We start from the raw sequence: 12,188 nt of genomic DNA on the forward strand, positions 1-12,188 counted from the left end.
CTTGACGTGTCTTTTAATTGAAATAGTACATTTCGATGCTAGTGCGGAAGGTATGTCATTACTTCACGAGTACCGAGATATGACATTTCCGCACGTGTATCGAACGACGTTTTTTAATACAGTTGCGAAAAAATAAGAAAAACATTGTACACGTACACTAAACAAAAGTGGTAACAGTGACAGCTCGGTTAGACGTCGTCTTTAAGTATATTATATCTATGGGCGTTTGGCAGCTATTCCGTTCCATTCAGTCAACTTATTAAGAACGGAATTTTCACTATTGAATATTAAAAAATAAACGTGTTATAATGATGAAGAGGTAAGTAATTAAATATGAAATATGTAATATTTTTCGTATTCTTACATTAACGGTAGGTTTTTATGCTGATTACGACGTTTAAAGGAAACTAATATTAACACTCATCAATAAGTAGTCGTGAATTGGAACAAGTATAAATTTAAAAAAATTGGAAAAGTAAAAAGCACTAGTTCGAGATAACCAACTTTCCGCACGCTAAACAGCTACGTAAAGTAGCACTTTTTGAGCAACTGTATTAAAAAACACTTTTACAGTACATATGGTCCTATTTTCCCGCGCTAGTGCGTAAAATAGCACTTTTCGTGCGTATGTCAAAAGTTTAAAAGGCCATCCTCTTTTCCGCACTTGTATCGTAAATAACTATTTAAATACAAGTCACGGCAAATATGTAACAATTATAAATCTAATACGATCATAATTATTCTTCTACTTTAATAGTATTAGATATTGATTTTTAAGAACTACTTAAGTATATACTCATCATTAGTGTAAAGCCAAAGCTATTCACTAGTGCAATAAACTAGGTATTTTGATATCTATGACATAGACATAGCTATGTCAACTACAACTTTAAAATCGATATCGGATTTGAATGTATACAATGTGTAAAAATTCTAAACAAAACTTTTCCTACTCACCCACAGATGGCAGCACGGATTTAATACCAGATCGGGCGCGGCTCATACCACTCGCGCCACAAATCCTCGTCTCATACAAAGTGTTTATGGACCTCATAGGCAACAACGTCGTGCTTCCTTGCCATGCGAAGGGGCACCCGCGGCCGCAGGTCACTTGGATAAACAACCGGGGCATGACGGTCAAGTCGGATCCGAGGATGAAGGTTAGTTGCGCTACTCGGTGGTAGATGGCGTGAAAGTTAATTTTTGAAAAGTAAGCAGAATAGTGTCAGTAACATGTTCACAGTCAGCGATTAATGTGATTATGGTCACAAATTAGAACGTGTTAAAGACTAATAAATTGTTTAAGCAAAGTACGAAAATGTTTTTAAGGTTATCAAGAATACTTACTTATGAATGAATGAATAAATAATATTTATTTCAGGTTAATAAAAATCCATATAGTCACTAAAGCATAGTTATTAAGAATAGAATAGAACTGATTTATTGGTACGCCTAACAATCGGTACAATACATTATATAAAAGAAAACACAAAATTAGATTTAGCCACGTCAAATTAAGCCGAATTTGGGCAAGCTGCGGAAATAGTTCGTGTAGTTTTGAAAATTAGTACAGGCATACCTTGTGGTGTCTAGATAAACATACTAAAAGTCCTCGAGGGTAGGGGGTGTGCTGGGGGTGTAGAGGGGGGTCTCATATCTCGAATATCTGTACGAATAGCATTACTTCGGACAAAAGTTTTAACATAAAATTTACTACAAATTTGGTTATGTTTATTTTTACTCTGCGATAAATACTTTAGGAGCTACAGGCTGTTAAAGTTAAATAAGAGATAAAAAATAGACTGTTTAAGAAAACGTCGTATTTTCATAATTGTTCATCATAAATTAAAATTTTAGTTTAGCTTGCTTAAGCAAGCTAAGCGCCCTGCTGATAAAATATAAAAAAACGGCCAAGAGCATGTCGGGCCATGCTCAGTGTAGGGTTCCGTAGTTACCCGTCCGTCAAAATAGACTATTTGCAAAAACTCAAAAACTTCTAGACCGATTAGGTATTGCCATATTCATCATATAATTTTATTACGTACTATAGCTTTACTATAAGATACTTAATTTTACAGCGCGTTGGCGCTAGCTGTAAAATTATTCCTGAATAAATAAATATCACAAATAAATATTCTTGTTAGTACACATGTCAAAACATTCGTTAACAAACAGTTTAAAAAATACAGTAAATTAAAATTGAAATAAAATCACAAGCATTTAACGGATATTAATTAATTTAATTATAATTAAATATTGCGTTAAATAAACTTGCTCTACGGAAACAGTAAAACTAGATATAATTTATTTTTTGTAAATATAATATCGGTTTTTTAAGACCTGAAATAAATATTTTTTTATTGTGCTCTAATAAACCTACTTCACCTGAGATAATTATTTTACTTCCAGGTGCTTCGTTCAGGCGAGCTAGTGATCTCGCCTCTCCTGTGGAGTGACATGGGCGAGTTCACTTGCCACGTGTCCAACACCTTCGGGAGCCAGCTCATTACTACTTTCGTTTACCCTGCGAGTGTCAGTAAGTTTAAGTTTTAAAAGATAATCATCTAATTTAGGTAAATGAAAATTTCCTTTGAAAGATCGATGACGTGCAATCTTTTTCAAATCAAATTTTATTTGTATTGAATTATGATTCCTAGCAACGAACAAACAAAAACGTCACTTTTGACAATGACACATCTAATCCGTATCGTTTCTAGATCTTATAAATTGACGTATCTTAAGTGAAGAAAAAACTTACAACAGATACAATATTAAAACTAAAATTAAAACTAGAAAAAAAGTAAAAATACAAACTATAACATATACTTACCTATTTTTTTAAATATTGTATCTGTTGTGAGTTTTTTCTTCACTTATATAAAATAATCTCGTATCTTAAAGTTTGAAACGGGCCGTAGGTTCGTGCGGCTCTTAACTAACGTGCAGAGTTTGCAAATTATAATTATTCGTTTTATTGTTTCACCACCTTATTCATAAACACGCTACAAATATTAGCTAATAATCGTATGTCCTTATCTGTCATTTTGACTTATGTATTTATTAGAGAGGGATAAAACATTATCGGGGACTTTTGACAGAAGCGCCGTGTGAGTCTGTTCATTTTTAGGTTATTTTCCTTTATAAATAACATCCTTTATAAATTTCATCCTTATTTATTAACTTGGTTGAGGTTTATTTACATAAGTTAGGTTATTAATACATTTGTTCGGATACAAAGCTAGGGTAAGGCCTTTTTGGCCTTAGGGCCAATGGAGGGGAATGAGAAGGAAAAGCCGCCTGACGAGACCGATGGTAACTCTAATGTTATGGTTGGTATGGACATTGAAAATAATTCTAGAAAAAGAAACTTGCAAACATTAGACTTATCACCGGTCAGTAGTCCACAAGAACCGGCTCTTAAAAAAATTACAACCGACGTCCACAAAGAGATCTCGGAACAGGTAACAATAGTAAATGAGGATGTCACCAACCCCCACGTAGATAAACAAATCGATGAGAATGCTAACCCACTTTTGTACAAACACCCGGATCTTGACACAGAAGGTCGAGGATACAATGCAGACGACGATGGCCCATTTGTGGTACACATCTCAAAGGAATCTTCTACTGACTCCAGGTCAACATTGAAAGCCATCTACGTAGGTATGCTCTTAACACAGGCAAATGTCACAAATATTAAGAAGGACGGGATAAAATCTGTAGGTCGCAATAGAGTGTCAGTTACATTCAATAAAGCCGTTGATGCCAACTCTATCTTAAAAAACCCCATGCTAGATAAACACAAGCTATCAGCAAACATACCAACGTACAACATATCTCGTATGGGTCTAGTTCGAGGAGTTCCAACAGATTGGTCCATGATTGATTTTGTTAAGGGTACAAATTTAATAGAAGGTAAAGGTAGGATTTTGAAAGCGCGTCGACTACAAAGGAAAGTGACCAAGGAGGATGGCTCTCCATCCTGGGTTCCAACCCAGACTGTAGTAGTTACTTTTGAAGGTCAAACTTTGCCATCTAGAATATTTGCTTATTATACCTCTCTAGTGGTGGAGGTATACCTACTGCCAACAATTCAATGCCGAAAATGCCTTAGATTTGGACACATCCAGACTCAATGTCGCTCAGATGCCCGCTGCTACAAATGTGCCCAGAAGCACCCGGGTGATGGGTGTAATGTAGCTCCCGAACACATATCCTGTATTTTTTGCACTGCCCGACACTATGCCACTGACAGAAACTGCCCAGAACATCACCGACAAAAGTCCATCAAACTGATAATGTCTGAAAGAAATATTTCATATGCTGAAGCATCCACACAAGTCCCAGTTGTAACTCGTAGACCCTATGCGGACGTTGCAAATATAATGTTTGGCCCCAGAGAATTTTCCCCCCCATCACAATCTCCCGTTGACTTAACAGATTTATCTTCTACCCCTCCCAGAACCTCTCACCGCAAGACAGTATTTTTGTCACCTCGATCAAGACCTTCCTTATCCCCAGGTTATGACCAACAAGCCCATAACAATATAGTCCGACCCCCTCCATCCCAAATCCCCAACGGACAAGCCCTCAATAACTCATACACCAGAGAAACTCCTAATGAGGACCTCATGGAGCTCCTCCTTAAACTGTTAACTAATATCATCGCAAAATGGAGTGATATATTACCGAACGACGTTGCACCTTTAATGTTGACCCTAGTAGAAAAACTTTCCTTCCCTCACCACCATGGACCGCCAGGCCACATTTCTTCAATGGAATAGCCGGAGTATTATTCCTAAAAAACCAGATCTCATCCAGCTGATCAACGAACATTCTGTGTCTGTCGCGGCCGTCTCGGAGACGTGGCTGAGGCCCGGGTCTCAGTTTAGACTCCCGGGCTTCTCATGCCTTCGAGATGACCGCATCGATGGACGTGCGGGATGCGCTTTGTTGATCAAGCAATCCTACCCCTTCTCTCAAATTCCCCTCCCTCCTCATGGAAATGAAATTAATGCCGTAGCCGCTAAGGTTATGGGCATTAATTTCATTTCAATATATATACCTCACCCTGACCTTGACCTTATTCCTGAATTATCTTCTATCCTAAACTCTGTCCCTCCTCCTCATATAGTTTTAGGCGATTTTAATTCACACAACATTTCGTGGGGATCATACCATTCAGATGGGTTTTCGTCACTCTTGTTAGAAATCTTCGATGAAATCAACGTTTGCATTATAAACGACGGATCGCCCACACATCGAGTCTATCCTGGCCAGAACCCACAGTCCGTTCCCGACTTGTCAGCTTGCTCCCCTAATTTGGCCTCATTGTTATCTTGGACTGTGCTTCGTCAGTCCTATGGCAGCGATCACTTTCCCATTATTATATCCAAGCCCTCATCTGTTCTTCCATCCCCGTCTCCTGAACCGCTTTTGAAATACAGAATACAATCAGCTGAATGGTCGAAATTTTCACTTTATGTCGAAACAAAAATTAAAGAATGGGACTCTACCTTAAATGACAATAGGGAAAATTACTCAAAATTCAAAAATTTACTTTTAGAAGCAGCTGATAAGTTTATCCCCCGGAAAAAAAACAAAAAGGATAAAATCCTTTCACCTCCATGGTGGAATGCTGACTGCACAGCTGCCGTGAAAGAGAGAGATGAAGCTGAACATAAATTTAATGAATCTGGTGACATAGAGGACTTCATCAATTTCAGGAAAACCTCGGCCCGCACTAAACGCTTATTGTCCAAAACTAAGAAAAAGGGTTGGAAAGGGTTCTGTGAGAGTTTGTCCCCTAGAACTCCCCCATCAGTTGTGTGGAAAAATATAAGGCGGTTCAGAGGGTCCTTTAAACCGGATATCATATGTTCTTCTGACAGGTCATCTTGGCTTTTGGACTTTGCTGACAAACTGGCACCCCCAACTGCCCCAGAATTATCTTGTGTAGTGTCACCACCACTCCCTCCTCCATCAACCACCTTTGACGAACCATTTTCGGTTGCGGAGCTCAAAATAGCTTTGGATGGACTGCGCAACACTTCACCGGGAGAAGATGGTATTCCTTACTGTTTTATAACTGAACTGAGCTCATTCTCACAGGAATACTTTCTTGGCATTCTAAATCACGTGTTTGACTCAGGAGATATCCCGGAAGATTGGAAAACTCAAATTGTCATCCCAATATTGAAACCAACTAAAAATCCCCAAGAGGCCAGCTCGTACCGACCGATTGCGCTCTCCACTACGATGGGCAAGATACTTGAGCACCTAGTAAAGAATAGGCTGGAGTGGTACGTCGAGAGCAGGGGAATGTTAGCAAACACCCAATTCGGGTTTCGAAAAGGTAGGAGCACTATGGACAGCTTAAACATACTAACCACGGATATCAGACTGTCGCTTTCCAACAATGAGGACCTACTAGGATGTTTTCTTGATATTTCGGCAGCTTATGACAATGTCCTTCTTCCGGTGCTCAGAGCAAAAATGCTACATCTGAGCATTGCCGTGAAGATTGTACAAATTGTCTCCAATCTATTCATAGGAAGAACCATCAAAATCCGTGATGGCAGCTCTTATCTTTCTCCTCGTACACTGTGGCAGGGCCTTCCTCAAGGATCTGTTCTCAGTCCAATTCTTTACAGCATATATACATATGATTTAGAGCAATCTGTGCTTCCCTTTTGTAACATTCTACAGTATGCAGATGATCTAATCCTCTACACTTCCGCAAAATCTGTTGATACGGCGTCTGCAAGGTTGAACATGGGCCTGAGTTACCTGAAGGATTGGCTTGAAGAGCATGGTCTGTCTTTGTCACCCTCCAAGAGCTGTGCTGTGACCTTCAGTCGCAAAAGGAACATGCCAACTGCAGATGTTCATTATGGTGAAGAAAGCATTCCCAATAAAGAGTCAACCAAATTCCTGGGTATCATCCTGGATCGGAAAATGAGTGGAAAACCTCATCTGAAATACATACAGGACAAGTGTGAAAAAGGGATCAACATTTTGCGAGCTCTATCAGGAGTTTGGTGGGGTTCTCATCCATATTGTCAGAAGCTACTTTATAATGCAATTATTCGCAGCCACATGGACTATGGATCCTTTATATTAGAACCATGTAATAAGGAATCCTTACAAAAGTTAGATTTAATACAAGCTAAATGTTTAAGAATCATACTTGGTGCCATGAGATCTTCCCCAAAAAATGCCATGCAAGTAGAATGTGTGGAGCCTCCTCTGGTGCTGCGTAGACAATATCTTGCTGACAGGTTCCTCATAAGAGCTATCTCCAACTCCAATCACTTGCTGATTACACGCTTGCAGGCTCTTGCTTCATTGGTCACTGAAAACCCATATTGGATTCATAAGGAGTTTCCAAAAATCATTATTTCTTATTCTAAATTAAACCGTATAAACCCCATATTATATAAATCAGGAACAAACCCCTTATTTGAAACAAAATTTGAAACTTTAATCTACACCCCTAGTGTTATTTTTGATCTTGGAATATTTAAAAATGACCCGGGAGCTAACAGCAAATTTTAAAAACTTTTAGCAAAATGGGAAGGCTACTTACCTGTGTTTACTGACGCATCAAAAAATGATCCTGCAAATTGTGTTGGAGCAGCAGTGGTGATTCCAAAATATAACATTGTCTTGATGTTTAAATGTCCTCCTCAATCATCCATTTTCACAGGCGAGGCTGTTGCCATCTTGGAAGCTGTAGCATACGCTGACTCTCACAATATAGCAAAAATGATCATTTTTACAGATAGCAGGAGTTGCCTGCAAGCTATTATGGGCAACCAGTTTAAAATGAAGGCAAAATTCCCCTTGATACTTCAGATCAAAACCTTATTAAGAAAATGTGAATCAAAGGGATTAAAAATAGTACTCGGATGGATCCCAGGCCATTGTGGCATTCCTGGAAACGAGTCTGCAGACTTATGGGCAAAGAGAGCTATTGAGATGGGTTCACCAGGCCACGACAGGATATACAGCTCTGACCTTCTAAGCCATGCACAGACTGATATGTTTAACACGTGGCAAAATCTCTGGAATTCTACCAGATTGGAGGTAGGAAAACACTATGGCCACATTCAACCCAATATTCCACGTAAACCATGGTTTTTCAAATTCCGAGCATACCCTAAATGGGTCACGTCTACAATTTGCCGCTTACGCTTGGGGCCAGTTTGTACACCTGTATTCCTTGCCAAGATACGGGTCCGGGATACGTCACTGTGCGAATGTGGGTTAGACGAAGGCACCGTAGATCACATTTTCTTCTCTTGTCCGAGATTCAATTACTCTTTGTACGATGTGTTACCTTCAAATATTCCACGACCCATTAATTTTTACTCACTTCTCACTCTAATGAACCCGCCCCTAACTTCTATCCTTATTAAGTATGTACAGGAGCATAATATAAAACTTTAAGTCTTACTGCTCGTCTTACTATTACTATTATTTCTATCTATCTATATATTTCAATTTCTACGTTTTTTCCTCCATTTCATCCGCTATGTTGCTTGCCTTAACAATCTGTCATCCGCTTTCCGCTCTTTTTCACTAATGTTGGTACTATTGTATGTTAATTGTGTCATGTCATGTATTTGTCTGTGATGTCCATAATAATTTGTTTGTTTTAGGTTCCCGTCTATCCTTCCACAAAAATCAAAATTTTACCGAACATTCTCGTCTCACAAGTCAAAAGTCTATACCTCGACATTGGCAGAATCCACCTTGCTAAATTTAGCAAGGAGTAAAAGCCATAATTTAAAAAAAAAAAAAAAAAAACATTATCGAACGAGCGAGCGAAGCGAAGCGAAGTTCTTACATTCGACTTGGATCACGCGGCTGGCTAGCGGCACGTTCCGGCATTTCGATGTTTTTAAGCTGAACTGTCAGAAGATAGTTTGATACTCAAGAACTTAAGTAAATTTGTTCTAATTTAAATTAAATTGGGTAAACGTGTAGTTGAGGGCATTATATTTTAGTCATTAAATTTTGAGCAGGCTCGAACAAGAGGTTATTGAGCTAGAAGAGCTTAAAATGCTAAAAAGTTATTTGTGAGGGCTCTAGCTATTCTGGTCACTTTTATTCAAAGAAAGTATGGTCGAGTTAGGTATCAAATGAAAGTGCTCGGTTTGTTACACATTTATAATACTGTCTTTTTAATTTTAGACTTTTAAAATTAAAAAAAAAGAAAAATGATGACTATTTTGGAATTCAAGATGGCGGCCATGCACTATGTCATAAAAGTCGTCATGGATGTCGTTTTATAGGCTTTAGGGGGCGCAGATTTCGAAAATGATGACCATTTTGGATTCAAAAATGGCGACCATGCACTATGTCATAAAAGTCGTCACGGATGTCGTTTTATAGATTTTAGGGGGCGCAGATTTCGATAATCATGACCATTTTGAAATCCAAGATGGCGGCCATGCACTATGTCGTAAAAATCGTCATGGATGTCGTTTTTTTGGTTTTGGGGGGCGCAGATTTCGTAAATGATGACCATTTTGGAATCCAAGATGGCGGCCATGAACTATGTCGTAAAAGTCGTCATGGGTGTCGTTTTATAGGTTTTGGGGGGCGCAGATTTCGAAAACGATGACCATTTTGGAATCCAAGATGGCGGCCATGCACTATGTCATAAAAATCGTCATGGATGTCGTTTCTTAGGTTTTGGGGGGCGCAGATTTCGAAAATGATGACCATTTTGGAATCCAACATGGCGGCCATGCATTTTGTCATAAAAGTCGTCATGGGTGTCGTTTTATAGGTTTTGGGGGCGCAGATTTCGAAAACGATGACCATTTTGGAATCCAAGATGGCGGCCATGCACTATGTCGTAAAAATCGTCATGGATGTCGTTTTTTTTGTCTTGGGGGGCGCAGATTTCGTAAATGATGACCTTTTTGGTATCGAACATGGCGGCCATGCACTTTGTCATAAAAGTCGTCATGGGGTGTCGTTTTTTAAGTTTTGGGGGGCGCAGATTTCGAAAATGATGATTATTTTGAAATCCAACATGGCGGCCATGCACTATGTTATAAAAATCGTCATGGATGTCGTTATATGGGTTTCAGGGGGCCCCGATTTCGAAAATGATGACCATTTTGGAATCCAAAATGGCGGCCATGCACTATGTCATAAAAGTCGTCATGGGTGTCGTTTTATAGGTTTTAGGGGGCACAGATTTCGAAGATGATGACCATTTCGGATTCCAAAATGGCGGCCATGCACTATGTCATAAAAGTCCTCATGGATGTCGTTTTATAGGTTTTAGGGGGCCCCGATTTCGAAAATGATGACCTTTTTGAATTCCAAAATGGCTGCCATGCACTATGTCATAAAAGTTTACAAAGTCATTTGAAGTAATCGTGGAATCAGGAATCAATTACGAAATGCCCATCTCGGACTAAGTAGCACTGCATTCAATTGATCTTTTTGGCGAACCGCGAGTTCACAGTTCGGGGCGAACTACTAGTTTAACTAAATCAGGCCCGTAAAGTTTTATGAATAAGGGGGATACTTTCTAATGTTTTGTCTGTTTTCCGATGCAATAATATTCCTCCAAGAAGTGGTTTTCATAATGTAATGGTAAAATTAAAATTAAATGTTTATTTGTTTCAGGTAGGGTGAATAAAGTTAAGCAGTAGACAATCGAGCAAACGAAGCATCGTATACTTAACGTGAATGTTCCTGAGCGGCTACCGCGAAAACCGAAATTCGCAAATTGCGGGGATCTTTCTCTTTTACTCCAACGAAGGCGTAATTAGAGTGACAGAGAAAAATCCCTGCAATTTGCGAACTTCGATTTTCGCGGTTATAGCCCTGTAGTTAAGTACTTGTCTACTAGTACGCGAGCGAACTAAACGGACCTTCATTTTAACCCTTTGAATATCACGCCCATATATAACGCGTCATTGACAAACTTATAATGCGCGAAATCAATTTTAAACTCAAAAGGTCAAAAAGGGTTAAAAATTTGAAACATAATAATTTGTCTAAGATTTAAATTATTTATATTCTTGCTAAAATTATTTATAAACTAGGTGTTATCCGATCTTATAAGAAATCAGTAGTATTGTTGGGTTTTCCTAACAACTGCTATTTAATTTTTGTTATATTTAATTTCATATTTTTAAGCGTAATTTTATATTTAAGAAAAAAATTATCGCCTTGGAAGATGTGATTTCATGTACAAACTATGTATAGAAAAAATAAAAACATAATATAAACGTATTTGTTACGGCTGGACCGTATTTTTTTAAATAGATCGCTCGCGTATTTTTTAAATCGAGTCTGCCTATTTTTGTATTTGTTGTATTTAAAAAAGCCTTTTGTTTACTACGCGGTTTAAGAGTTAAAAAAAACATGTATGTAAGTCTTCTTAATTATGACATATTATATTTGCCGTCATTAAAAAAAATAGTATAGTAACAAATAAAGTACATTTAATTATATATTGTGGAAAAAACAAGAAAGTGCCTATCTTTTAAAGATAGATTTGCACAATTCTTTGATTTTATTTATTTGAATGTATATACTAGCGCCATCTGTCGGGGAGTAGCAGAATACGGAGAAGTTTGTTTTCTTCTACTTGATGCTAGATGGCGGGAATTAGCAAAACTTTAATATTTTTTTTATGAAAATAACGTCGTTTACAAAAGGTGATAAATGAATAAATCTTAATAAATAAACCATTATTGTATAATAATGATTTACTGTATTATTTAATTATTGTGATTATAAACTATTATAATAAAACTGTGATGAAAATAGATGGATATAAATAAAATAACGATCAACTTACATACGATTTTTATTTAAAACCTATTTTGTTATTATTAAAAAAGAAATATCAAACTTTGCTCTCTTGTTGTAAAAATAACTGTTGTCACCTACTGTTACATACAAACATATCTTTGAGTGCATTTTCGAAACAAGAGTTCTGAAAACAACGCGGTGCAAGTGTTATTTATAGGTACATCATAATTTCATAGAAGTTTGACGTTTAAAATAACACTTGCGCTCAGTGGGCTATCAAAATCGCTGCAGACTTTTCTTGGTCTGACTCTAAATTATATTTATAAAAAAATTCAGTCTATGGACGTATGTCCCACTGCTGGCCATAGGCCTCCTCTCATGCGCGAGAGGGCTTGGGC

At 37.8% G+C, this 12,188-nt stretch overlaps 1 protein-coding gene across 3 annotated transcripts in view; it reads left to right on the forward strand.

Moving 5' to 3' along the window:
* The window catches only part of LOC134675900 (neural/ectodermal development factor IMP-L2-like), a 96,068-nt gene extending 84,233 nt beyond the window's left edge, over positions 1–11,835 (forward strand). For 2 of the 3 annotated variants that reach the window (XM_063534237.1, XM_063534238.1), the window contains exons 5-7: positions 964–1,160; positions 2,410–2,536; positions 10,654–11,835. In XM_063534237.1, the coding sequence (XP_063390307.1) occupies positions 964–1,160; positions 2,410–2,536; positions 10,654–10,679 (350 nt within the window). In that variant the 3' untranslated portion in view covers positions 10,680–11,835. The remainder of the gene's footprint in view (positions 1–963; positions 1,161–2,409; positions 2,537–10,653) is intronic. The other variant, XM_063534239.1, reaches the window with a different exon arrangement.
* Positions 11,836–12,188: the final 353 nt, after the last annotated feature.

The sequence above is a fragment of the Cydia fagiglandana genome, chromosome 23 (genome assembly GCF_963556715.1).
Source record: "Cydia fagiglandana chromosome 23, ilCydFagi1.1, whole genome shotgun sequence".
NCBI lineage: Eukaryota > Metazoa > Arthropoda > Insecta > Lepidoptera > Tortricidae > Cydia > Cydia fagiglandana.